Genomic DNA, 27,969 nt, shown 5'->3' with positions numbered 1-27,969 from the left:
CAAAAACACATGCCAAACATGCCATCATCAGCACAGTCAACGGTAAGTAACGTCTACATCACGTAAGCAAATGATCAAACACGTAAAAAAATACTTTAGGGAAAGAATGAGGATATAGAAGTGTTCCTTATAAAAGTAAGCCATCAAAGACAAACACACACTGATGCACACTGCACACGCAAACGTCTGCTACAGTCTTATTCAAGAAACTGGACTGGCTGCTACCAAAACAATCAAAACTCTGTGGTATGTGTTTAACAGTATTCTTTTGTATATAAAAAACATTAATTTATTGTTACTGTAATATTAAAAAAAAAGATAATTAATAATCCATGGTAGTTAACAGATTAAATGTGGGAAAATGGTGAATTTGGCCAAACTATTAGTGACTTGTATTGGGCATCTTAGAGTAGTCTTAGAGTAAATTGGCACAATTACTGCTGGCTAACTGTTGTTTGAACCTTAAGAGCCCTAGGTGCACATTTGGGAAACTAGGTGAAGGTTAAGTTTAAGATCTTCTTTCCCTTTTTATTGTTGTCTATTTGTTTGCATATGTCTTTTGTGTCTCTATTCAGGGTCTTGGGTTATTTTATATTATTTGTCTTCCTTTTTCTTTTTTCCTTTTTTTGCCTGGTTCCTCCAGGATTTTTTTTTTTACTATACTTTATAATATTCTTTTTCTTCGTCCTTATGGATAATTAATAAAAAAAAACAAAAGGCAATGATACATTCATGTATGACAGTGACTCATTAATGTAATAAACTCATTAATTAATTAACCTATTAGTAGGGATGGGTATTGATAAGATTTTCACGATTCCGATTCCATTTTCGATTCTGTTTAACAGTTCGATTCTTTATTGATTCTCTTATCGATTCTTTTTTTAAAAAGGAGAACACTAAGGTCGATTAGCTTAGAACTTTGTTTTATATCTTCTCTTTGAACAAGACAGAAATTTAGGAGTAACATGGCCTTACAAACCCAGCAGTGATATCTTAAGAGATCCACAGCCTACGGCTCTTCAATGGGGTGTCACAGGGTCCCCAGGAAAAAAAAAGTGTAACTGTAAAACAATAAAATAAATATTCTTCTGTAGCAATAACAAAGTATAACATAAATTATTCTGTAGCAATTACACAAGAATATCCAGTAATGTCCCTGCCTACAATTAAACACATTCACTTACCGAAAATCGGGGGCATCTGCTGTGGTAAATGGGTGCAAGCCTTTTACCACAAACTTAGTCACTGCTCGGTGACATTCGCCTATCCTAACATAATGTGCACTGTTAGTTGATTATTTACCTGCCGCATTAATGGGAGAGGACGTGCAAACGTTACCGCTGCTGGGTTGAGATTCACGAGTCCGGAGCGGAATTAAAAACATGATATTCATTTAAGGTCATCGTGTGTTTTGTGAGCAAATGCTTTTTGCATATTCGTAGTGTTTCCTCCCTTAAATGAAATATCTACTTTGCAAGTATTGCAAGTTGCCCTGTTGTCATCCGTTCTCGTGAAGTATAACCAAACTTTTGAGCGTTTGAGCCGCCATGTTTCCTCCCAGGTAAATGACACTCCGCAACGTGGTGACGTCATTCGGGGCGACTAGAATCGATAAGGAAATCGTTTGCAAAAATGGCAAACAATTCCAGGGAACTGAAACAGTGGGAACTGGTTCTCAACAAGAACCGGTTTTCGATACCCATTCCTACATATTAGTCAGTTACTTCACAAATTAGTACATGCAAATAGATGCAGAAAATGTTGAGTTGTTGATAAACTAACTGTAACAGAGGGGGAGCAGATTAAAACTGAGAATAGGTGGATGGAATAAGATAAGAAAGAAAAACAAAAGAGGGTTCCTTAGGTGAGATGAATAAAAGCTAGTGGCTATAAAGATGATTTTTTTTTTTAATAAATCAGAGTGTTCCTAAATTTGGTTAATTTTTACTTTTTACTCATAAAGTTTTAAACCAGCAGCTTGCAGTGACTTTTAAGGTGAGATGTTGGTTTAAGCAGTCACTCAGTTTCAGATTGAACATTTTAAATATCTGTTTGATAACTTGAGCATGCAGTTTGTCTATTGTTTCAGTTACATATAGCATTGCTTTGTTGCATTTCCACAGAGGACCGCACTTCAGTGATATTGTGGACGATGTTAACTTTATCAGTAACTGTATAAGTTGAATAAATACTCTGTGTGGATATCAAGTTATTTTAATTTTAAGAGAGCAAATTCACCCTATAGCTGTCAGCGATCATGCTCCTGTATCTTTAACACTAATGAACAAGAATAATACTATGCCAAGTAAAAACTGGATACATCACTACTTAAAGATGAAGACTTTATTAAATATTTTAAAAAAGAATGGACTTCATATTTAGACTATAATGACACTCCCGGAACATCAGCTTCTGTTCTATGGGAAGTAGGGAAAGCTGTGATGAGAGGTAAAATAATTTATTTCTCATCACATAAAAAGAAAGAAGAAAACAAAAATATTCTGGAATTAGAAAAAAACATCAAATCCCTAGAAGAAGCCTACGCGTAGAGCTGGGCGATATATCGAGTTTTTAAAAAATATCGATATATTTTCATACGAGATATAAGATGTGACAATATCGTTTATATCGATATAGTCTATGTTACGTTATAATTATACTTGTGGAGCCGCAAGTTTGCCTCTCTTACGTCCATTTTTGTCTCTATGCTGCGTTACTGGGCCTCACCTCTCCTTCACTGAGCACAACTCCCCCTCCCCTATAGCTTCACCTGCAGGCAACGACAAGATGAACACGGCAAATCTCCGTTAATGAGTTACCGCGGATCGCCCCGTGCGTGGGGCTGGACGGCGTCGACGTGTTAGCGAGCTAACCACGCTAACGACCTAAAATCCTTTCATTTTCTCAAAACTCGACAGTGCACCTTATGTGCAATCTGTCAAAAAATGTTTTAGTACGACTTTGGTGAGCTACGGAGCCGCACCGCTTGATGGATTGTCGGAGCATTACGGCTACCGTAATGGAGCCTCGCGGAGTAATAAGTATTGTGCTTCAAGGTAATATTACTGTATTGTGTGTATATAAGGACCATAAATGGCACCTGTTAAGAGACACGGTTACAAAGAGGATTTCAAACTCCAGGCTGTCAGTCATGCAGTAGAACTTGGGAACAGAGCAGCCGTGAAATCTGTCTGTCTTTGTTATTATGCTCAGCGTCTTTTAGTTTACATTTTGACTGCACAATTGTGAGCTTTTTGTTGTGCACAAAAACAACATTGCGTTCTTTTATTTATGGAGCATTACTATTTAATAAATGCTAATAATTTATTTTTGAGTAATATCTTCATGTACATCTATGCTATATGTTAATAAAAGTGCCTGATTGACATCTGGGACACAGCTTTGACTAAACTCTCTTTTTGTTCTTACCTTATGGCTTAAAAAAAAAAAAATCGAGGTACATATCGTATATCGCCATCCAGCTAAAAAATATCGAGATATGAATTTTGGGTCATATCGCCCAGCTCTACCTACGCGTCCCACCAAGATCAGGAAACACTGAACAAAATACGCAAAACAAAACTAGAATTAAATGAGATAATTGATAAAAAACAAAATTCTTAGTACAAAGACCATGCTTACAAAATTATGAACATGGTAATAAATCCGGTAAATTTCTAGCAAACCAGCTAAAAATAAAGAAATAAAAAACAACTACAGGTGCTGTTCAAGATTCTGGGAACACAGTTGTACTGCCTCTGCTATGGTTGGGCCGTCAGCTAAACTCCTTCCCCACATCAAGACTCTGATGACACGATTTCCGGTTCACAGGTTTATTGACAGAGGGAAAGGTGAAACTGTAACAAACAGTACAAGGCATAATCACTGTATTTATTCACCATTTACATATATAACGATAAAAATATATTAACCCAGTTTTTTAATATGTCAACATGCAATGTTCATATGAATTACTTCCCTTTTTAACTCAAATACAAACATCAAATTATGATTTTAACAAGTCTTGCTATAATGAATGCCTCCAATTCGTTTGTCGTTCCCCTTTAACTAGCTCCATAAGCGATTGCTAGCATAAACCGCATAAGCTTGGTTTTATCATTAAACTTACAGAAAAATGAACTTATTTGAAAAAAAGTGGTCTATACATGCACATAAAATATAAAACAAGTCTATATATATCCACAATGCTACCAAAGGCATAGGATGTATGTGGATGCCACTGGATTTATCTGGCTAAGGCCACCATGCTGCGCATGCCTTCTCCTTAATTCACAGACTTACTTCCTGTTTACCGACAACATCATGTCCTATTACAGACTACAGGTTTTAAGGTGACACCACAGAGTTACAATTGCATATTTAAACATTTACCAAATCCAAGAAAACAGTCTACCTTAAAAACTTTTGATATCAGAACAACAGTATATGACAAATAAACAACATTTTCAGGGATTTCTATAAAACGTCGTATTCACCACAAATAAATCCATCTAAAAGGGAAATTGATCAGTTTTTAGACAACATAACTCTTCCAAAATTATTAGACACTCAAGCAATGGCACTGGATTCGCCACTGACATCAGGTGAACTCCAGGAAGCCCTGATAAGTATGCCCAATAATAAGGCTCCAGGTCCAGACGGCTTTCCTGCAGAATTCTACAAAGAATTCTGGACAATTCTAGCATCAGTTTTTTTCAGAACGTTGTTGGAAATCAAAGAAAAGGGAAGACTTCCATCAAATATGAATTCTGCAAACATTAATCTCCTGCTAAAACCAGGCAAAGACCCTGTATATCCCTCAAGATATCGTCCAATATCCCATATAAATGTAGACCTTAAAATAATCTGCAAAGCTCTCTCAAAGAGATTAGAGAAAATAACCCCCCTCTTAATTCATCCTGACCAAACTGGTTTCATAAAAGGTAGGCACTCATCAACAAATATACGCAGATTACTTAATTTGATAGACTACTCATACAGTAAAAACCTTGAAACTACAATATTTCTCTTAGGTTCTCTTAGATGAACCTTGGCTAGATGTAGAACAAGCACTTTGCAATAATCTAGAGATTTCAGATCTATCATTTATCAGCTCAAACATCCAACGATATGAATGCTTCAAAAGCATCAACATCAGCTCTTCTCTGACAGCATGGTGGGAGTTTCTAAAATTGACGGAGTCTTCATTAATCCCATGCAAACGTACACCTATCTGGAACAACCCTGACATAGTACAAAACAATAATATGATAAACTTTTCAGATTGGAGTGGTAAAGGAATAAAATATTTAGAACATATACTAGAAGGAACAGAATTTATTCCATTTGACAGACTAGTTACACAATATGGGATCAACAAGAAAAGCTTTTTAGAATATCAACAAATTAAATCCATAGTAAAAAAGAAATTCAAACCGGGTCAAGTTGAACTACAAACGCCACCAAGTGTGGTTCAATTTCTTACTCTTACTCTGCAAAATGGGAAGCGGATTTATCAGTTAACTTAGACCAAAACTTCTGGTCTCAGATTTGCTTAAAAACCTTTCATCTAATTAGAAATCCTAGTCTTCAATTAATTCAATACAAAATACTACATAGAGTGCACTATACAGGGCATCAGTTGTTCAAGATGGGTTATATGTCTACCAACAACTGCTCGCACTGCCAAACCAACTCACCGGACAATTATATCCACGCTCTTTGGTTCTGTCCACCAGTTCTGAAGTTTTGGCGCAAGATATGTGAAGACTTATCAAAGTGTCTGAAATGTAACATTCCAACTTCCCCTTTAGTGTGTTTGTTGGGCAGCTTAGATAATGTCACTACAGATAAGAATATAGCCCATATGGTTTTCACTGCCCTATGCATAGCCAAGAAAACAGTCCTCATGAACTGGAAAAATTAAAATAATCTTAATTCTAACCAATATAGAAATTATCTATTAGATTACATTAGTCTTGATACAGCCTCTGCCACCACATCAGATCAATTGCTCTGGGCTCCTTTGATCAGCTCCATCACCTAGTGTGGGTGGGGGGTCATAGTTTGGTCCCACCTTCGCTGTTGTGATTGGTGTGGGGGTAGGGACAGGCTTAGGGCGTCGGGGGGTTCCCCAGGAGCATCTTCCTTGGAGGGCTCAACCTGGGGTAGCGGTCATGGCCTATTAAGGGCTCTGTTGGCTCTTAGGTGACGGTTTCCTCGTGGCTGCGTGCAGCGGGGCTAGGGGAGGGTCTGTGCTGACGGACGTGGGTTACTGACCTGGTAGCCTGGCTGCCCCGGGGTGGGTCCGGGACGGGCGTGGGGTTGTGGGGGTGCTCCGTCTCCGGGCTGGGGCCCTGGCTGGGCCTCGGGGGCTTGGGTCCTGGTTGGTGTGTTGCCGGGGTTGTGAGCAGGTGGGTGTATGGGGGCCCAGCCCTGACGCAGGGTGCCGCCAGTGCATCGAGCCACCTGGGGGGCTCTTCAACTGGTGGGGGAGGTTGTTACATCTTGCAGGAGCTCTCCTCTCTTCAGGAACTCACTCTGTAGTCTGGAAGATGAGTGGGTGGGTGCAGTTTTCTCTGAGGTGGGGTCGGGTGGGCTGTCCCGGACTCTGTGGGGCCAGGCGGCGCTGCTATACTGGGCCCCGGTCCGGATGGGCCTGGGCCCCCTTTCCCCGGCGGGTTGCGGAGTATGGGGGTGCCTACTGGGGTCAGCGGGGGAGCTGGCCCCAGGGAGGGGTCACTTGCCCCTCCCTTCCTTCCCTCCCCATCTCCAGCTGCCTCCCTCTTCCCGCTCCACCACAATCACCCACACATGCAGGGCCTTGGGGTAAAGGTGTGTCACCAGGGTGCAGGGGAGGCACCCCCCCTCCTCTGTCCCCTTCTGGCTGCCTCTGCCTCAATTTTATCTCACAACTTAGACATTCACATTACTCACACTCTCATAACACATACATATAAGATCTTGGGGGTGGGCACGCTACACGGACGCTTGGGGAGTGTGATTGTGTGTACAGTGTCTCTCTATGTCTGTCTCCACGTTGGGTGAGTGTTGAGTAATCACATATGAGAGCATGAGGGTGGGAATGGATGTTTGTATCTGTGTGTGCCTGTTTGTCTGTGTCCATATGTCAGGTCGGGTATCACACACCACCTCTCTGGGGACATCTCAGGCCCTCCAAGTTATGGAGGCCTATCTCCCCCCACCACTTCCCCTGCCAGTGGCAGACGCCCTCAGACATCGGTGCGTTTGTGGGTCTTTGTGTCCGGGGATGGGCATCTAGGTACACACTGGCTCACTCCTTGGTGGCTGCTTATCGGGGCCTGGAGCCTGGGGCTCACTCGGGCCACTTCAGGGGTGGGGTGCCCTCGGCCTCAGTGGCGTGTCTAGAAAATTTTTGTTGGGCCAGGTAGGGGCACAGATTTGGAGAAGGGTGGCAGATGTAATTGGCAGATAATGTTAAAAACAATTCTACCAACCGTTAACCATAATTCAACAATCCTGTAAACCTAATAACCGAATGCGCTTTTAACTCTTATTAGAATGAGATTTTAACCACTACGGTGCAAAGTTTTTAGATACTGCGTTGATAAAGTACAAGAGATACAATCAGTGCTTTGTCAGTGTTTACTCAGCATTCAAGGACAGCAATATTTGCATAGTATTTTTACTGACATGTAGTGCACATATGTTTTGGGCAAAAACAGTTTTGAATATTAAAATATGAACATTTTTAACATACAATTGACAAATTAGCCAATGCAAAACTTTATCTGTCTGTTAAAAAAAAAAGATAATCTTCTCACAAACTGGTGTTTGATTTTGAAACAGGAAAAAAGTGGAGAAACAAATGAAAAGACTAACATTTGAATAAAACCTGAAAGCAAGTAAATACTTTCTATGCTTCCTTATGGTAAACTTTGGTAATATTGATAAAGAACAACACTGGCTGATGATGAAATACAGTCAGCTGGCATGGTGACACTGCCAGTATTAACCTGCAGGGCTGGACTGGGACAGAAAATCGGGCATTGTCACTACAGACCGGCCCCCCAGGTATTAAAGCCATAAAGACTTTGAATGAAAACAAAGGCTGTTGTGACCCATATGGAAAAGAAATAGTAAAACTTATATGATTTACTCATGAAAGTGGCCACTTTCTCATTACTTTCATATATTGTTTTAGTAAGTATCCAAAACATACAAGATTCATTATATAATCTTTCAAGGGATCTTATATCTGTTTTTACTCTTGTATGCTTTTCATACAAGTTTCACACAAGACAGATACAAACTTTATAAGATTTATAAATATCTTTTCCATATGTACACTGTCTTGTTGGTATATGTATGATTTCTATACATTTTACGTCAGATAAAAACTTTGGTTGTAAGATTCAGATAATTATTTATTAAAAGTGAGATATTTTAAATGAGAATAAGAAAGAAAAGTATGTCTTTGTGCCCCCCTCTCCCTGTTAATGCCCTACCTGGCCCCCTGGCAACACTTTACTAGACCCGCCCCTGCACAGTTACCAGCTGTCAGCTGCTTAGAAAAGGATCCTGGTGTTATTTGTCTCTCAGAAACAGTTCATAACTTCAACTCATTCATGTGACCTAAAAGGTAAACCTGTTTCTCCATCACAGCTCTGATGATTCAGTAAGGACATCTCCTGGTTTCATCTTCATGTTTCCCTCTCACCACATATCCAAACCGACATCACGACCAGCAGCTTTACAGCTGTGGCTCCAGCAAACATCAGCTGATACTAGAAATTAATATTAAATAAATTCTAACAACAGCTGATCAAGCTTAAACGTGCTGCTGTTGTTTAGCGCGACATCCGCTGGTTTCCTGTAGAGATGGACCGATCCGATATTACATATCGGTATCGGTCCGATACTGACCTAAATTACTGGATCGGATATCGGAGAAAAATAAAAAATGTAATCCGATCCATTAAATATCACGAAAGCACCTCGCAAAACTTGCAACACGCCGTAACTCACCTCAGAACGTTAGCACATCGGAGCAGTATGCATCACGTGATAGAGCGGCTGTGGCATGCGGGACCTGTCGGTGGTCTGGATAGCATTTGGAGCTTCACTAGCAACCCGGCATTTCATCTCCGACAAAGTTATCCCCGAGAGAAGTAAAGCAAGTGTGTAAGTCCATCTCTAAATGTTTGTAAAGCATTCCTTAACAAGCGACTGCCTCTTCTTGCTGCTATCATGAAATCATCATGAAACTGCTTAATGATCAGCTGATCGGCTTTTCTGTCGCGAGTCCGTCTCTCTTGTTTGTTTTTGGCCCACTTTGCACCAGAAAGAGGAAACCAGCGGCTGAACAACAGCAGCACGTTTAAGCTTGATAAGCTGTTGTTAGAATTTATTTAATATTACTTTCTACACCAGGATCTTTTTCTACGTAGCTGACGGCTGGTAACTGTGCAGGGGCGGATCTAGCAAAGTTTAGCCAGGGGGGCCGATAGGGCATTAACAGGGAAAAGGGGGCACAAAGACATACTTTTCTTTCTTATTCTCATTTAAAATGTTTAGCTTTTAATAAATAATTATCTGACACCCAAAGTTTTAATTTGATGTAAAAGGAATAGAAGTCAATTACTGTATATAGTGACTATTAAGTCTAATATATATACCCTAGTAAGTTATAGTACTTTTTCCTTTGGGAAGGTACCATCTGTGCAGTCTGCAGTTTTTTTGAAGAAAGATGTTGAATCTACTTAATATTTCTTGAAAAATAATTGATTTCTGTGCATTTTTTTTCACACTGCATCAAATTAAGGTTGATTACGTCGATTAAGCATCATGAGGTGGAGCGTGAGGGGTGGTTCCCTATTTTTTTATTTTTTTATTTTTGTTGTTGCTGGGAGTTGGAACCCTATTAGTTAGGTTGCTTAATATTAATAAGTACTCTTTAAAATACCAGAATAGGGAGGATGGTGTAGGTTTAAGTTTATTAGATTGATCAGTATTGCTGAACTATGAAATATTTTTTTTTGCATACAGGTATAACAGAATAGCTTTAGTTTAGTTGTTGTTTTAAACTTGAGTATGAACTTATACAAAATGCAGCAAGATATTTAAAAAAACAGTTTTGTTGATTTAAAAACACTATATCGGATTCATATCGGTATCGGCAGATATCCAAATTTATGATATCGGTATCGGACATAAAAAAGTGGTATCGTGCCATCTCTAGTTTCCTGTTTCTGGCAAAGTGGGCGATAAACAAACAAGAGAGAAAAGCCGATCAGCTGATCACTGATCAGTTTCATGACTGAAGTAGAAACAGGAGAGAGAGGGGGGAGAATGAGAGAAGAAGAGGCAGCTGTGCAGCAAAGACACAGAATAACTCCAGCTTTGTGTCTTTTTCATTGTAGCTGAAGTCCGGGACAAACTGCTTTCCTTCTCAGCTCAATATGAAACGTGTAATATTTTCTCTGAATGAGGGACCATTCCATTTTTAAGGAGCCGTTGGAAACTCTACTAACTAACCTTATGAATAAAGTTCACTATCAGTAACATCATAGCACCACCCTGCTGTATAGAAACTCCGTCATGCTAGCTAGCACGCAGTACGGGTTATTGTAACTGACGGTAAAAAGTCAGCACAACGAAAATAAACTCCACTTAAACTTGGTTCATATCTGACCCAGATAGACTGCAGCTCATAACTTCTTACCTGAAGTTCACCTGACACTCGGACTGGTGGCTGCCTCGGGTCTCTCCTCCTGCCTCCCCTTCCCTCATCCACCTGTTGCCTCTGTGGAAGCTCCGCCACAGCCACCACCAAACAACTGAGTTATTTTTACACATCGACCTGCATCTGGCCAATCCACCACCTCTCATTGTTCATGCCGTTACAAAAAAATAAAAAATATGCCCGGTATGCCCGATGGCCAGTCCAGCTATGTTAACCTGCAACCAAATCTGCAGCTCCATACAGCAATGTTACGACTTAGATTATAACTCATAACTCATAACTCTTATGTTAGCTGCCCTCAGTAGCCTACTGTCTGAAATATTCGACGGCTGCAATAATTCTTTAAGTGTTATTTTTTCCTTGGGATTCTAATTTCACCGAAGTTTACTAAACTCAACAAACTTAATATTACTTACCGGGACATTTATTCTGTCCTCATTTTCTTTCACCGAAAAATTGTTTCCTGCAGTGCCTCTTTCGTGCTTGGCTCTCCTACCTTTGCTAACGTGATGCACATAGCGCAGAAGCCGATGCTGCATTCACTTACACTCGGATATCTGAGCTTCACCGTGAAAACATAATCGGACATTTGATATTTGATTGAATTTTATTGTTTTACCTTTGGGGTGGCACCTGGGGTGGCCAGTCTGGTTGGGGGGGTGGCCTGTGCCCCCCCAGGCCACCCCGCTGGACACGCCACTGCTCGGCCTGGGGCTCGGTCACTCTGGCGCAGCTGGCTGCCGGCGGAGCTCCCGGGCATGTCACTGAAACCCCCTCCGCGGCTGCTGAGTGACCCCTTATCTGGGATTCTCCTCGGCTCTTTCTGGGATAGTGGCGCGGCTACCCCTCTGTTGGTCTTCCTTGGTCTCTTGTGTTCTGAGGGCCTCTGGATGTCTGGAGCCTTGATCTCCTCCATACCTGCTTCATGCAGGCTCCCCTCACCCTCTAACAGATCATTACATGTAGGAACCTTTTAAAAACAAGCGCGTTCATGCTCACAGGTGTACACACGAGTGCTCACATACACAAACTACACCCTTTTTGGCTCCTACCTTAAAGCACACTGTGCGCTGTCGATCTTACGTGCTGCACAATAATGTTTAACATTTAGTATTTACTGTTATATTCCCTTTCTCTTGTTCCTTTAGTAAAACACTGTCCATCATGGCTGTCAAACACACAGTCATGCTCCTGGTGGCAGTTTGTCTCTACCTACCAGGTCTAACCCATGGATTTCAACCATCCTTCTCTGTTGATGAAACTCATCGTGACATCACCAGAAAGGCAGTTCTCAGAAAGACAGCTGAGGTTTGCCGAGACCTTGCCGCCGCTGATGGAAGAGACTTCAACTTGAATGTGGGCTCATTATCATTTAAAACAGGGTCACTGCTTATGCATTCATGTTTAGTCTAACATAACTGTGAAATTTAACATTTTGAGATTTTTCCAAATGTCCAGTTAAGCACTTGGCATTTCTTTGTCTCCAGATTGATGACAACCTTTCAGTTCAGGAGGTGCAAAAGGCCTGTTTCTCCTCATCTACCTCCACCGCTCCGCTCTCTACTGACATTTTCCAAACTGCCCTTAATGAGATCTACGGTAGCAACGAAAAAGTGTATTTCTCATTGGTCGATTTCCCTGAGTTCCATTTTCACAGTGAGACCTTCCTGGGAGGACGGGACATCATCACAAGAGGTACACTTTAAAGTCCTCAAAATTAAACATGTTTACGTTCAGTACAACACAGATAGTAGATTATTTTGAATTTTTAATTAATTTCTATTCCTATACACCAATTAAAAAACATTTAAATGATAGGTGCAACAAAAATCAGAATTTTGCTTCATTAGGTTTCACTTATACTGGATTCTTAAGGTTATATGTTTTGTTTGAGATATGTCTGCCATGAAGGCTAGTGTGAAGTTGGAGAATTTTGTTGCTGCAAGACAGGTACTTGGACAAATTTGTCACATAATTCAGGTGAGAGTGATAATTATTGTTTTTATTTAAACTTGATGATGTTAAGATTTTGGAAGTAGGAAGCAGTGATAGGATTGGAAATAATGTTAGATTTTCCATACATTAAGGACTTTTACAGCCACAGTAACTGGGTGGAGTTGGGGAAAACCACTCCTTACTCCGCTCTGATCAGACCAGATCAACCACTGCAGAACCTAGCAGGTAAAAGCCTTCCAGCAACTTTAATCACAGTAAGAAACACATTTGTCTCCACTTGTTTTAATTAATTTACCTGGTGGGGTGTGTACGGATACACACTTGCAATAAGGGAGATAAAGGGGATAAATAGGAAAGATATAATAGCCAAAATCATTTTACAAAAGCACAGTTCAAACCAAGTCTTATCGCCAAAGCATAGATGGCCCACCTTTAAATACTGTATGTCACAACCTGTTTCCAGATGGTTTTATGGATAACCTTTCTCTTGCTTTGCTCCAGGTCCATCTACTCCAACTTGTAATAGCTGTACAGGAGATGCCTGCACTGATAACATTTTGCCTGAAGTGCTGAAACAGGGGCTCCTGACCTCAGGCTACTTTAGCAGATTCTCTTCTTCAAAGCCTACTGGTAACAATCACATTCATTTGTGTATAACAGCAAACTATTAGGATTTGTATTATTATTTTCTTTTGTTTGCTTGTTTCATAGCAAATGGACTGTTTATCAAACCAGCAGAATGAGTAAATTGTAATCAACACTGAAACTAAATTGGTTTCTGTAGTTTTGTTTGTTTTTGGTATTTGTTTTTTGATTAGAAAATGTAAACAGCATCTCACAGTAATGAATTCCCACAAGCTACAAATTTAAATATTACAACAAATAGATGTGTTGTCCCACCTTGAATTTAATTTAAAGATTACCTAAACTCACCTATTCATTGCCATACCCCAACTATAAAACTCTTTGGATGTTTTTTGTCTTATTGATCATTTATTCAGCTATTTATCTAGGTATAATTAAATGTAATTTGTTATTTTTTTGTCCAGGTAAATGTAGCCATGGTGGTCTACTTGACAAGACAAGAAAAAGGGACCCAGTTGGGGGCATCAATAAGGATTCTTTTACATCAGATCATGGCACGTTGCACAAAAAAGCAGCTAATCTGGCAGTGGATGCTACTATGGAGCTGCTGGAGGACATCAGACTAGCTGCTGGAGACAGGAACTTCTTGCGGTACGGGAAAAATTGATCAGAGACATTCTTGCACTCATGAAATGGTTACTAGAACTCTAATAAATTTGAAATTGAAACAGTTTATATTTATTTTCATGACACAGCTTTCAAGGAAAAAATAGTAAAAAGCCTTCCTCACAGAAGATAATATGTATCTTAAAAGTGATGCTTTTTATGATGCACATGTTTCTGCAAAGATACCTCGGCATCATTCTGAATGTAGCGAAATTGGGTTCCTTACAGAATAACAAAGGGATGATTTTGTTTTTTCACTTATGTTCCTCCAGGTTGATGGGCCTCTCCCAGTCCTATGCACTGTGTTTTGTCATTGACACTACAGGCAGTATGGCTGATGACATCGATGCAGCAAAACAAGTTGCCTTTAACATAATTGACAGTAACGCAGGAACGCTACAGGAACCCTCTCAGTACATACTGGTACCTTTCAATGACCCAGGTACTTCCACTTTTATGGATATTCCCCATGTTGCCAAAGAGAGCCAACAAACAAAGCACATATACAGTACAAAAATCTGCAAGTTCATGTATTTCTCTGTCCCCCAAAAAGAATTTGGACCCGTGATAAAGACAACTGACAAAAACTACTTCAAAAAGGAAATCAACAAGCTCACTGCATCCGGAGGAGGGGATGAACCAGAGATGAGCATGTCTGGACTGCGAGTGAGTGTACTTGTATTCTATCATTGGGATGTGTGCTTACACAGTAATTAGTGTGATGTGACTTATGAACTTTTAGGATGAAGAAATGGGGTATTTGCAGGTAGTGCAAAGGACATTGTTACGTTCCCCTGAGGGGTCTAGGCGGTGAGGGGAGAGTAACAAAAAGTGACCGGGTTAGAAAAAGGAGTCAAGGAGGCAAAAGGGTTAAATCAAAGAGTTTTATTAAAGTAGCTCAACTAAAAGAGACGGACAAGCAGCTATCACCATTTAAGAAAACAAACAAAACTCAGGCGTGGTCAATAAAGTAAAACGTAAGCCAAAAAGAAAGAGAGCAGCTCACTAGCTGCAAACCACAATAACACAGCTCACTAGCTGTAACCACTCACAAACACACTCAGCTCACTAGCTGTAACCACACTCATGGCACTCTGGCCCAGAGCTCACCTTTCCCTGGGCTTAAATACTTTTAATTACTGATGTGAGTCAGCTGTGTAACAGGGAAAGGTGACACCTCAGGCAGAAGAGGTGGTGGGACACGCCCACACAGGCACCTTCAGGAGGAGGCCCTGCTATTGCCGTAACAACATAGTTAGGAAATTAATATGAACCTATTGTGTCCTATTATGTAATAACAGAATGACTGTGTGCATGCATTATCAGAACTTGCTTTTTTGTTACTTTTTTAATCACTTTCTGAATTACAGTTTTGCACATCTGGTAAATCACAACAAATAATGTTTAATTCTTCTGTCATTTGTATAACTGACAGCTTGCGCTGACATCAGCTCCACCTTCCTCTAAAATCTATGTCTTCACTGATGCTTCAGCCAAAGATTCCCATCTAAAAAGCACCAACATTGCCCTTATAGAGAGAACCAAGACTGAGGTATGTGTGAGGATAAGTTGCATTCTTATTATTGTTGCACTTTATATGTTAGTTCAGCTGATGAAGAAATTGCCAAATAAAAACATGCAGAAAGGAAAGAGTATTCTTTGTTGAAATGTAAAAATAAATAAATTCTGAATTGTAATTCCAGCTTACAAAAATGTGTAAAAAAACAAACAAAAACAAAACAACAACAACAGAAAAAAAGGTTAATACTCTGGCGGAGCAAAGTACAGTGTGGCACAGTGGTGCCGTGTTTATTACTGTAGGATCACAGTAAGGAGGTTCTGGGTTTTAAACACTGGGTATCCAGGCCTGTTTGGAGTTTACATGTTCTTTCACCGCCTGTGTGTTTGCACAATTGTATACAAAATTCTGCATGGTGAATTAATTAATATTTTTTTGAATTAGCTGTAGATATGAGTGAAACGTAGATAGCTGCTAAATAATTACTGGTGAAAAGGGTCAATATAGCTTGATGGCAACATAAATGCCAGTCCATTATCAAATTTTACAAAAGCTTTTTTTTTCTTTTTTCTTTTTTTTACAAAAAAGTCAGTTTTACTCAAGCTAGTCCAATCCTAGAGCAACACCTCAGTAAATAGTTTCATTTATCCATGTACTGAATGGTCACTTTAGGTCTCTTTGATACTTTAGATAGAACTTATCCAGTTTCCACTGAGCGTGATATATATAAACTGATGCATTTTTCTATCCCTACACTTTCAGGTGTCTTTCCTGTTGACAAACATTTTTTCCATTCGGCGGCGCCGCAGTATTGATGGTCAAAATTTTTCACCTCGTGCAGTGAGGCTATCAAATGTCCAGCTATACAGAGACCTGGCCCAAGCTTCTGGAGGTCAGGCTATTGAAGTCAGGAAGTCAGATCTTTCCTTGGCCACTACTGTTATAAAAGATTCATCAGCTGGTGCTGTGGTGAGACACTGAGCATTAACAGGAATTACTTAACATGTTTACAAATTGTGAAGGACTACATTTTGATAAGTTGGGGCCAGATATTTAACAGATTTTCTTTCAAAATTGCTTTCTCACTGGAGCTTCTGTTTCTTTGTCTTTCAGGTGACAGTTTTCCAGGTAGTAATGGATCCGGGGCGACCTGATAATTTTAATTTTACTGTTGATTCATCAGTAAGCAACGTCATCATTTACATCACCGGAGTTTCATCTCTCACTTTCACACTCACCAGCTCAGCAGGTTCAGTTCAACGATATTTTTTGGACATCAGTTTTCTAAAACATAATATTTCACAAAGACAAGGCACTTCCCACCTTGTGTCAGCTTTGCTTTATTTCTTTGGCTCTCTGGAAGTTCCTCATCTGACCTGATCTCTGGTCTCTGCTTTTTGCCTTTTGATTTCTCCTGTGCAAATCTGTTGTTTGGGCAGTCAGGTGAAGGTTAAGAATGTACAGTAGTGGTACTAGTCATAATTTTACATTCTTATTTAGTAGTAACTGTGCAGGTGGATCGGAATTCATTTGCCTATTACAGAAGTGGAGTAATTTGCAAGTGTCTCACACCCATGAATTGCAGTAATAGCACAGTAGTAATAAAAACAACAACAGTCACAATTACAAATTTAGGAGGAGGAAGAAAATTCCATTGTCATGCTGGTAAATAATTCAGCCATTTTCCTCTTTTCAGGAGTGTCTCAGGAGTCAAGTCAGACCAGTGGTTCTCTGGCATCCATAACAACAGTGGGAAACCTACGCAGAATAAGGCTCAATGCTGGAAATCAAACGGGTTTTTGGCAAATCCACATCAACTCTAACAGTCCCTACTCTATTAAAGTCACAGGTCTGTAATATAATTAGGAAATAGTCTGTAGAAAATGTTTTCAGTGGTATAATATTTCTAACTTAGATGTGGTTTCTGTGTGCATAAGGTCAAAGTTCAGTGAACTTCATCTATAACCTTGTTGAATTACAAAAGGAAGGTGGCATCAGACCCAAGGAAGGCCGTCCTGCTACAGGTTGACTAAACAAAAATGTATCATTTGGTTTGTGGGAAACTGAGATGACCTAAATAGTCATGAAAAATGATTACATTGATTTATGTTTCTGGGTAGAAAACTTCCAACTTTTTTGTTTAGATAAACATAAACTTTTAAGTTTAAAGAAGATTCACGTACAGTCTAAGGATCTGTTGTAATAATACTCTTTTGTGGCTTGCTATCATTTTCAGGTGGTAATGTCACTCTCCTGGTCACTGTGACAGGAAGTGATACAGTAACAGTCACAAAGCTCACGCTCTTCGACAGTTCAGGGCCAAAGGAGTTGATTGGATCAATACAGGCATGTCATATTTTACACCTGATAAATGTAAAAGGTCAAAATTACAACTGAAACTACAACAGACCACAGCAAGCATTCCTAGACTTAGTCGCTTTTAGTCTGTGCTAACTGCACTGTCAAACATAGTGTTATAAACATAACTTTTGTAGTTCTACAGCAGCTTAAGAAAACACCAAGAAGTAAAAGATACATAAATAACATTGGTCTTTGGTGGCTGCTTGTTTACTCTGATTACTGATTGTTGCCACCATCTAACAACTAACTTATGCATCTAAACATGCATAAGGTGCTCTCAGTTGCTATCTTTCTGTTTTCCACAGTCATTAGAAAACAGCAACTTTCTGGTAACATTCACTGAAGTCCCAGTAGGAGACTATGTAGTTCGACTGCAAGGTGAGGACACCAGCACCACATCCCGGTCTACCTCAGATACCTTCCAGAGACAAGCCTCTACCCGCATCACAACAGCTAGTCTCTCTGTTGCTGTGAGTAGTAGAGTCATATGTTGTTTTTTGAATTTCTAGAGCCAGTTTCTAAACATCTTATCTGCCTGGATAAACTCAACAACCACTGTCATGTTATTTTCTATGTCATTATATAAAAGAAAGAAGTGATTGTTTAACTTCAAATTTCCTGCCCTCTTCTATCGCTACTTTTCCAGGCACAAGCTGACAGTATCAACATAGAACCAGGCACTCGCATCATCATTCCTTTTACAGTGTCTTCGGATGTAACTGGGACATTCACAGTGCAAGTCAGTAATGACCGCAGGTTTGACTTCACCTCACCTGGAAATGTCAATATTGGTCCAAGCGATGGAGGCAAAGCCAATGGGACAATAACCTTAAGTGTTCCAGGCAGCACTAAATCAGGAACAGACGTGACCCTCACCATTCAGGCACAAAACGCTGCTGCCACTGACATCAACTATGCTGTCCTCCGATTTTCTGTGGCTGCCAAGGTAAAAGAAAAAAGACTTTAGGTGAAATGAGACTAAAAACAGTGTTTTACATTTAAAAAAAACTAATAATCCAAACTAAATGTATCACTGTTCTGTATTGTCAAATGCCAAATGTTTCAGTTTACATAATACTTCAACTGTGATCTGAGGAGAGCTTTTAAAAGAATCAGCTCAGTGATGAATTAGTACTGCATATGTTCTAGTTCAAAATAAGAAAAAAAACATGATTCACTGCGTGGACAATGTAAAGGGTCATGCTACAAATTTCATCCAAGAAATCCATTGATTAATCTGTTAACTTTCTGATCATGATTGTATTAGTAAATCCAAAAACGAAATGTTCTTTTCCACAGCTGTTCAATGGTTTTTACAAACAACTTGTTATTTGGCATAGGGTCATTTGACCACTGTGCTAAATTCTTTTTGTCGCCCAGATTTGCTAAATTATTGAAACAGTAATACTACTATCGGGGTTGTACAAATTTTGTGAGTCATTTTGAATGAAACGTCTGGATTTATAACCCATAATATCAATTAAAGTGAGTTTTAATTCGGGACATAGGTTTTTTTGTAAACAATAATATCTCATTACTAGTGATGGGCCGGTCGCAAACGAACGTCGCTCTTAGAGCCGACTCTTTGAAGTGACCGATGCAAGCTGGCTCCTTATTGGGAGCCATGGGGGGGGTTTTTTTCTTTGTCTTGCCCTCTCTTTCACTTTTTTTCGCTTCATGCTGCACGTCAGCCTTGTGTTTATGCTGAGCAGAGACGGGAGGGGCGAAAACGCAAGTCTCTGTTTGTGCCCCTGAGCAGAGGGGGCGGGGGCGGTAGTTACACTCATAACAGCAGTAGCACACAAAAAGAGCAGGAGGGCGAGAGAGACAAAGAGAGCCGGTATTCTGACAAACCGGCCTACTTTGGCAAAATGTCCTACCGTAAGACATTTATGCACATTTCTGCTGTCACAGAGTAATTCCAGCACAAATTTAAGTAGGAATGACGGTTTGCCACTTAACTTTGCCCATCAGAGTATGCTTGTAGGTAACATTCACAAAGGTAGCATGGTTTGGCACTTCATTTTACCCGACAGAGTATCCTTCTAGATCTTATTAACAAAGGTAGGATGATTTTCCACTTAATTTTAGCTGTTAAAGTATGCTTCTAGCTCATATTCACAAAGGTAGGATGGTTTGGCACTTAATTTTACTCAGAGTATTTTTCTAGCTAATATTCACAAAGATAGGACGGTTCGCCACTTAATTTTGTGTTGTGCGCATGCGCATAAACAACAGGTAGGATGGTTTGTCAGGTAGGATGGATTCTCAGAACACCAGGGGCAACAACAAGAGACAACATCGTCACATTAGAAAGGTATGGTAAAGAAAATGAGTAACACCAAGAAAAGAAGCTAAATCTGGAACCATTTCAATTTTATAGACAATACAAAGGCAGAGTGGAGAATCTGCAAGAAGAGACTATCATATAGAGCTGGCTCCACAAATAAAATGCACAGGCACTTGAGAACTGTCCACCCATCAGTACAATGGAAAGATAAAACACAGTCAGTTTGATATTAATATTTCTAAATGCCAACCTTTCCCTTAATTAAAGATCTGGGCGTTCATTTTTTTTTTGTTTTGTTTTTTTTGCATATTTCAGGCAGTACGGTGTCACAGTGGTTAGCACTGTTGCTGCTGAGTTCAATTCTACCATCAGGCCAGGGTCTTTCTGTGTGGAGCTTGCATGTTGCAGGGAAGAATAATTTCCCCTAGGGATCAATAAAGTATTCTGAATTTCCCTGTGTTTGTGTGGGTTCTCCCCGGGTATAGTCCAAAGACATGCAGTTAGTGGGGATAGGTTAATTGCCTGAGTGTGAATGGTTGTCTGTCTCTATGTGTTAGCCCTGAGACAGACTGGTGACCTGCCGCCTCTTGCCCTATGACAGCTTGGATAGGCTCCGGTGACCCTGAAGAGGATAATAATAATGGATTGCATTTATATAGCGCTTTTCTAGGCACCCAAAGCACTTTACAATTCCACTATTCATTTACTCTTACATTCACACACTGGAGCTGCCCTGGGGCAGACTGACAGAAGCGAGGCTGCCATATCGGGCCATCGGCCCCTCTGGCCAACACCAATAGGCGGTAGGGTAAAGTGTCTTGCCCAAGGACACAATGACTAGGACCAAGAGAATTGGGGGATCGAGCCGGCAACCTTCCGGTTACAGATGAGCTTCCCAACCACTTGAACCAAGGTCACCCCCCCCCCCCGATAAGCCGGTTCTCTAAAAAGAGCCGGAATTCCCATCACTAGTCGTTTCATACACATTTTTTAAGTGATATTCAAAAACAAAAGAAAACGCTGAAAGTATGAAAGAACAGAGATATAAGGTAGCATCTATACCAAATTCTTTTTGTTCCTGTTCTTTTGCCTTTCTGACTACTTGATCTCCTTTCTCTCTCTTTTTTCAGGCCACAGATTTGTCCGGTCCAGTGTGCCATGTAGTTAATATATCAGGTATCTGTAATGTCTCTTCCATCCTCTGTGCATCATCTCAGTGGGAGTTCATTGCTAATCTCACTGACGGCATCAATGGGACTGGCATCGCAAGCATCACCCTCCGCGAAGGGAATGGTACCCTTGATACTAGCACAGCGGTTGGAGCAGGGGGCGAGAATATCACACTGGTGACCTACACTGCCTCCTGCTGTTCACAGAATGTGGTTCTAGCTGCTGTGGACAGGGCAGGAAACGTGGGGACATGTATGGGGCAAGCTAGAGTACTTTCCACGCCTGCTCCTATAACTACAACTACTCCAGTACCTGCAACTACTTCTCTGACTACAACTACACCAGTACCTACAACTATCCCAGTACCTACAACTGCTTCTCTGACTACAACTACACCAGTACCTACAACTATCCCAGTACCTACAACTGCTTCTCTGACTACAACTACACCAGTACCTACAACTATCCCAGTACCTACAACTGCTTCTCTGACTACAACTACACCAGTACCTACAACTATCCCAGTACCTACAACTACTTCTCTGACTACAACTACACCAGTACCTACAACTATCCCAGTACCTACAACTGCTTCTCTGACTACAACTACACCAGTACCTACAACTATCCCAGTACCTGCAACTACTTCTCTGACTACAACTACACCAGTACCTACAACTATCCCAGTACCTACAACTGCTTCTCTGACTACAACTACACCAGTACCTACAACTATCCCAGTACCTACAACTGCTTCTCTGACTACAACTACACCAGTACCTACAACTATCCCAGTACCTACAACTACTTCTCTGACTACAACTACACCAGTACCTACAACTATCCCAGTACTTACAACTGCTTCTCTGACTACAACTACACCAGTACCTACAACTATCCCAGTACCTACAACTACCTCTCTGACTACAACTACACCAGTACCTACAACTACTCCTGTCCCTACAACCACTGCAGTGACTCCCTCGGTGACTACTGCTGCAGCTAACAGAGCATCCACTAGAGGTCATACAATGAGTGTAACACATTATGTCTGGATCAGCATTGCTTTTTCACTGCTTTTTAAGTAAGGTATATAAACAGAAATTTAACTAGAACTGAATCATCAAATCAAAATCTGTTTTAGAAAAGTAATACTTTTAACTCTTTTTAAAATATGAGCCATTGCATTTTTGTAAAGGTGTAATTGAGCATCTCATATTTTAATTTTTTTATTTTTTTGGGTGAAAATGGGAACGTGGTATAATAACGTACATTTTGTTTATTTGTTTTATCATTGCCTGCTAAAAAGGATCCAAGTAAACATTTATATTGAATTCACTACATAAATCAACATTAACCCTCTCTTACAAAGTTATAGTTAATCTTTTCATAGATGAAATTGTATAATATTTGATTCATTTTAACCTGTGCACATAAAGTAGCAATTTCTTAGTTTCCAAAGCTGCATTTCATTCCCCAGTATAATGTAATAAGCAACTACTATCTGCTAAGGGAATGATGATTTAGACAACTTTTAGAAACAAAACTCCATTTGGAACATCCTGAAATGCCACCAGTGCCACCAGTCCAGACATCACTTCCGAATGAGACAGCTTGGATGCCTTTTGATGCTACTGTGGAAGATTTACAACAGGCTATTAATATATAATTTATATTTAAGAATTTTGTCAGAATCACAAAACAGTTTTAATGTGTTTAAGCAATAAATAAATGTGATTTCATTAGTTTATAACTGTCTCATTTTATTGTCTCATTCCTAAAGAGATTACCATCATGTGCTATACTTATAGGCTATTACAGTATTAGGTGACTGAATTTAATATTTTTCTTGCAGTTTCAGTTTGCCACATTGACTGATGATTAAACCTGCCTCCAGCACTATGTTGAGTTTATCCCTTTGACACTTTTGCTTCTGCAGTTTGGCTTTCCAGGAACTACTTGGCAACTGAAGGCACCGAGATTATACAACAAAGAAAAAACATGCAACAAAGAAAAACATAATTTAACCTTTGTTAGAAGCGTGTGCTCAGTTATTTTTAAGTGGTTTAACTTTCGTGGATAGAGAATAAGCAACAACTTCTAACTTTCCACAAGTACTCATTTATTTCAAATATCAAAAATAAAAGTGCTACCTCTACCACACATTACTTGAACGCACTTGTCCGCGTACACATGGAAGAATCCATTACAAAAAAGAACAAAAGGGGGTGACCCACCAGTCATGAGACAGGAGGCACCACCATGCAGCAATACACTGTACTACAACAGCAACTGTTACATAGTCCCCACAGCTAAAGAAGCACACACCACACCTAACAGTACCCTGTACATAGAGGTTACAGCTAAGATCACAACACACACAGGGCAAAAGACCATTTAAAAATGAATTTGGCAAAAATAAAATGAAATGAATATGTACAGTGCAAAATCTGTTTTCTTTGTTTTTCAAAGAACGTGAACCATAACACACTAAAGAGCCATACAACTGGATTAAGAAGAGTGAACAGAAAAGTCTACACCTTCATGACTCAAAATTGCAGTGCACCAAGACAACATGAAATAGGTTTAATCAAAACATTTCACTTCAGATCAAGCCCAGTCATGTGAAAATCATTTGTCCATCTTTTGGGGGCAGGGTGGGCCTGAGGGTCAGTGTCCAGATCCTTTGTGGTCTCTCTGACAGCATGAGATGAAACAGAATGTTCCTTGGAAGTGAGAGAGTCCCAGTTATGGAACAGTTGCATGTTCACAACATGATAAACACCTGCATCCACACCGGAGTCCACCCAAGTGAGCCTGTAGTTAACATAACTGGGTCTCTGAGATACACACAATGGTCCCTCAAACAATGGTGCAAGTTTAACAGTAAAGTTAGACTGAGCGTCTGACCTTGCTTGTGTCCTAACTCTAACAAGGTCACCAAAACGAAATGTGGCATGTTGACGTCTCAAGTCATAGTAATGTTTTTGTCTGCCATGGCTATAGTCAAGATCCGCTCTGGTTTGGTTGTGAGTTCCCTGTGGGGAGGCTTTAAGAGTCTCAGGGTAAAGTACACCCGGTTCATCAACACCTGCTGTAAAAGGCTGAGTGATAAGGTCAAGTGGGGTGTCCAACTCACGACAAATCTGAAGGAGAAACTTGTCCCATGATGTGTGCTTATCACCTACATAAGAGCAGATTGCAGTCTTCAGAGTCCAGTAGAAGCGTTCAGTAGCATTTGTCTGAGGGAGATATGCTGTAGTGAGTCTGTGCACCGAGTCTAAAGCAGAAACAACCTGTTCAAAAAGCTCACTCACAAAAGGAGACCGTCTGTCAGAAATCAGGTAAGTGGGTGTATCGTGTCTAGCAAAAATGTCAGTAACAAATTTACCAGCTGCTACCTGAGATGTAGCTTCTTTGACAGCACTGGCTTCAACCCACTTATTTAAATAGTCAACAAACACAATCAAATATGCATTACCAGCGGGGGTGCAGGGCACTGGCCCAACAAAATCCACATAGCCTACTCTCAGGGTTTCTGGGGGACAATGGGAACCATAAGACCTGCTGCTTTTTTTCTGATTTGGTATGGTGAGTTGGCACACTGAGCATAAAGTCACATGGTGCTTCACATCAGTAATAAAGTCACACGGTGCTTCACATCAGCTGCCATTTTGGGCCAGAAAAACCTAAAGCACAGTCCAGCCAGTGTCCTAGAAACACCCAGGTGAACTGCTGTGGGGTGATCATGGTAATAGACTAGCAAGGCGCCTCTCATGGAAACAGGGGCAAACAGTATCAGCTCTTTCAAAGGGTGCAAAGCACATGTAGACTTGGGGTCTCTGTGATACAAAAGAGAGTCATACTGTAACGTGCGGTGGAGATGAAGTCAGCCGCGGAGGTGTGCAGGTGGATAGTGAATGAGCAACAGCTTCTGCCTCTCCACAAGTAGTCATTTATTTAAAATATCAAAAATAAAAGTGCTACCTCTACCACACATTACTCGAGGGCACACTAGTCCGCATACACACAAGAGCATCCATTACAGGGACAGTGCGAAGAAGAACAAAAAGGGGGTGACACACCAGTCATGAGCCAGGAGGCGCCACCATGTGGTGATACAATGCATTACAACAGCAACTGTTACAATACACAAAATACTGTAACAAGGTAGCACTGTCTTAGCTGTTCAGAGAGCTAAGAGTCCAAAGGTCCAGGCTGCCTATGACAGCGTGTTCTGTCGGCCTCTCACAAGTCAGAGGTAAACAGCGCATCTGGAACTTTGTTATGTGCGCCAAGTTTGTGCACTAGTGTGAAATCAAAGGCCTGCAGGTGAAGTGACCAGCGGGCGAGTCGGAGTGTTGGGTTTTGATGAGACATGAGCCACCTGAGACTGTTGTGGTCAGTGAACATAGTAACATGAATGCCTTCAACATATGGGTGAAAGTGTTCAAGGGCCCATATCACAGAAAGGCACTCCTTCTCTGAAGTACAGTAGGGGAGTTCAGCTTTGTGAAGGGAGTTATACATCACTGGAGGTCAGGTCACTGAGGCAGTTAAACAATTCCTTGGTGGCATGGCCCCTGGGGTGGATGAGGTTCGCTCTGAGTTCCTTAAGGCTCTGGATGTAGTAGGTTTGTCTTGATTGGCACAGGTCTACAATGTCAGGTGGCAGTACCTGAGAACTGGTGGACTCGGGTGATGGTTCCCATCTTTAATAAGGGGAACCATTAGGTGTGCTCCAACTATAAGGAGATCACACTCCTCAGCCTCCCCATCAAAGTCTATGTCAGGGTGCTGGAAAGGTGAATCGCAGTCCATTAGATCCCATTGAGATCTGATATGTTTTGAGAATGTTCCTTTAATTTTTTGCAACAGTCCATTAATACAAAATCACCCATTTTTATTGTCATTCAAAAATTCTACTGCACCTATTTCCCCTCCTGCTAAGATCATTCTTGATGGTACATGTCTCCTGTTGTGCCATATATGATGACCCTGCTGACTTCCTGTTTACAGCATTACTGCATTTCTCTCATTTAGACAAATTACAGAATCATTATTTTTAATCATTTTATTGCATCTGTTAATCCTAAATACTGCATTTTTTAAAATCACCGGTACTGTAATTTCATGTGTACATATTTTGGAATGCTGTACTTTATCAACTATCTTGGGGCTAGATATTAAGTCCCTCATTTAGACAGTGCTAGGTGGACGAGGCCTCTGGGTTTTCAAGCATACTTCATTATCTATCAAAAACAGTGGAGGTTATGTTATGGTAAAGCATGACTGTTTGACAGTGGAATCAGGTCATTAGTATTTATTGAAGCTATGACTGCTGATATAAGTAGCAGGATGAATTGTGAAGTATAAGCAAAGCAATCCAATAGTTTCTCAAGGCAAAGGAATGTAGTATACCTCAATTGCCAAGTCAGTTACCCAATCTCAACACAATAGAACTAAAAAGCTGCCTGAATGTTTTTTAGTTCTTAAACACAAAACTACAGGCAGGAAAGCATTTCAAGCAAACAAGCAAGAACTGAAGATGATCACAGACAGCGTTTAACACAATAGTGCCCTGCAGACTGTTCACAAAGCTCAGGGATCTGGGACTTAACAGCCGTCTGTGTGCATGGGTGTTGGACTTCCTCACTGGCAGAACTCAGGTGGTGAGGGTGGGCAGGTGCTTCTCCAACAGCATCACCATCAACACAGGAGCACCTCAGGGATGTGTCCTCTCGCCACTGCTCTACTCCCTCTACACTTCAGACTGTGTGGCCACCCATGGCTCCAATACCATTGTGAAGTTTGCTGACGACACAGTGGTGTTGGGTGCCATCTCCAACAACGATGAGGCGGCCTACATGGATGAAGTGAAGAATCTGGCATCATGGTGCCAGGACAACCACCTCCAGCTGAACGTCGGCAAGACCAAGGAGCTGGTGGTGGACTTCAGAAGGGGTCAGCACAGAGACTACAAGCCCATTATCATCAATGGAGCTCCAGTGGAGAGGGTGCAGTCCTTCAAGTATCTTGGTGTTCACATCTCCTCAGACCTGACATGGGCTGCCCACATTCAGGTCCAGACCAAAAAGGCTAGGCAGCGCCTGTATCACCTACGACAACTGAGGAAGTTCAGGGTGTCTCCAGAGATCCTCAGGATTTTCTATACAGGCGCTGTGGAGAGCATCCTCACACAGAACATGACATCGTGGTTTGGGAACAGCTGTGTGAAGGACCAAAAAGCTCTCCAGAGAGTGATCCATACAGCAGAACGCTGCTGCAGGATTGCTCTCCCCCCGCTTCAGGACACCTACACCAGGAGATGCCGGACTAGAGCAGCGCAGATACTGAAGGACCCGTCCCATCCTGGCAACAAACTGTTCCAACTTCTGCAATCTGGTAGAAGGTTCCGCATCTTCCGGGCAAGGACAGAGAGACTCAAGAGGAGCTTCTATCCCCAAGCCATCCGTGCCCTAAACACACACACCCGCCCGCTCACATCATCTCACATCATCTCACATCATCTATAATTGACTGAGACAGGACTCTCTTCCAGACACTAAACCAAGGAACAATGTACATTTCAAATTCCTTTAATTTTAAACATGTTTATATTGTCTATCCTGTAAAATAGTCAGACGTCTATTCATATTAATGTACAGAATTCACCTGCTTGCTGCTACTACT

The 27,969-nt window shown here is 40.8% G+C and overlaps 1 protein-coding gene across 1 annotated transcript; it reads left to right on the top strand.

The window, feature by feature from the left end:
• Positions 1-129: 129 nt before the first annotated feature.
• Positions 130-22,570, top strand: LOC146708096 (uncharacterized). The gene is made up of 18 exons (XM_085459834.1): positions 130-246; positions 11,878-12,085; positions 12,217-12,424; positions 12,624-12,709; positions 12,817-12,910; positions 13,187-13,315; positions 13,735-13,921; positions 14,209-14,378; positions 14,490-14,602; positions 15,372-15,488; positions 16,218-16,424; positions 16,569-16,704; positions 17,152-17,304; positions 17,393-17,479; positions 17,692-17,801; positions 18,122-18,286; positions 18,463-18,762; positions 21,237-22,570. Exons 1-18 carry the CDS (start codon positions 164-166, stop codon positions 22,362-22,364), a joined length of 3,681 nt encoding a protein of 1,226 aa, XP_085315960.1. The 5' UTR covers positions 130-163; the 3' UTR covers positions 22,365-22,570.
• Positions 22,571-27,969: the final 5,399 nt, after the last annotated feature.

Source organism: Copadichromis virginalis, linkage group LG6 (genome assembly GCF_057382275.1).
Source record: "Copadichromis virginalis isolate Kocher_CV1m ecotype Utaka linkage group LG6, C_Virginalis_male_GT1.1, whole genome shotgun sequence".
In the NCBI taxonomy this organism is placed as follows: Eukaryota; Metazoa; Chordata; class Actinopteri; order Cichliformes; family Cichlidae; genus Copadichromis; species Copadichromis virginalis.
The sequence above is the reverse complement of the archived record's forward strand: the minus strand, read 5'-3'. Positions and strand labels throughout refer to the sequence as shown.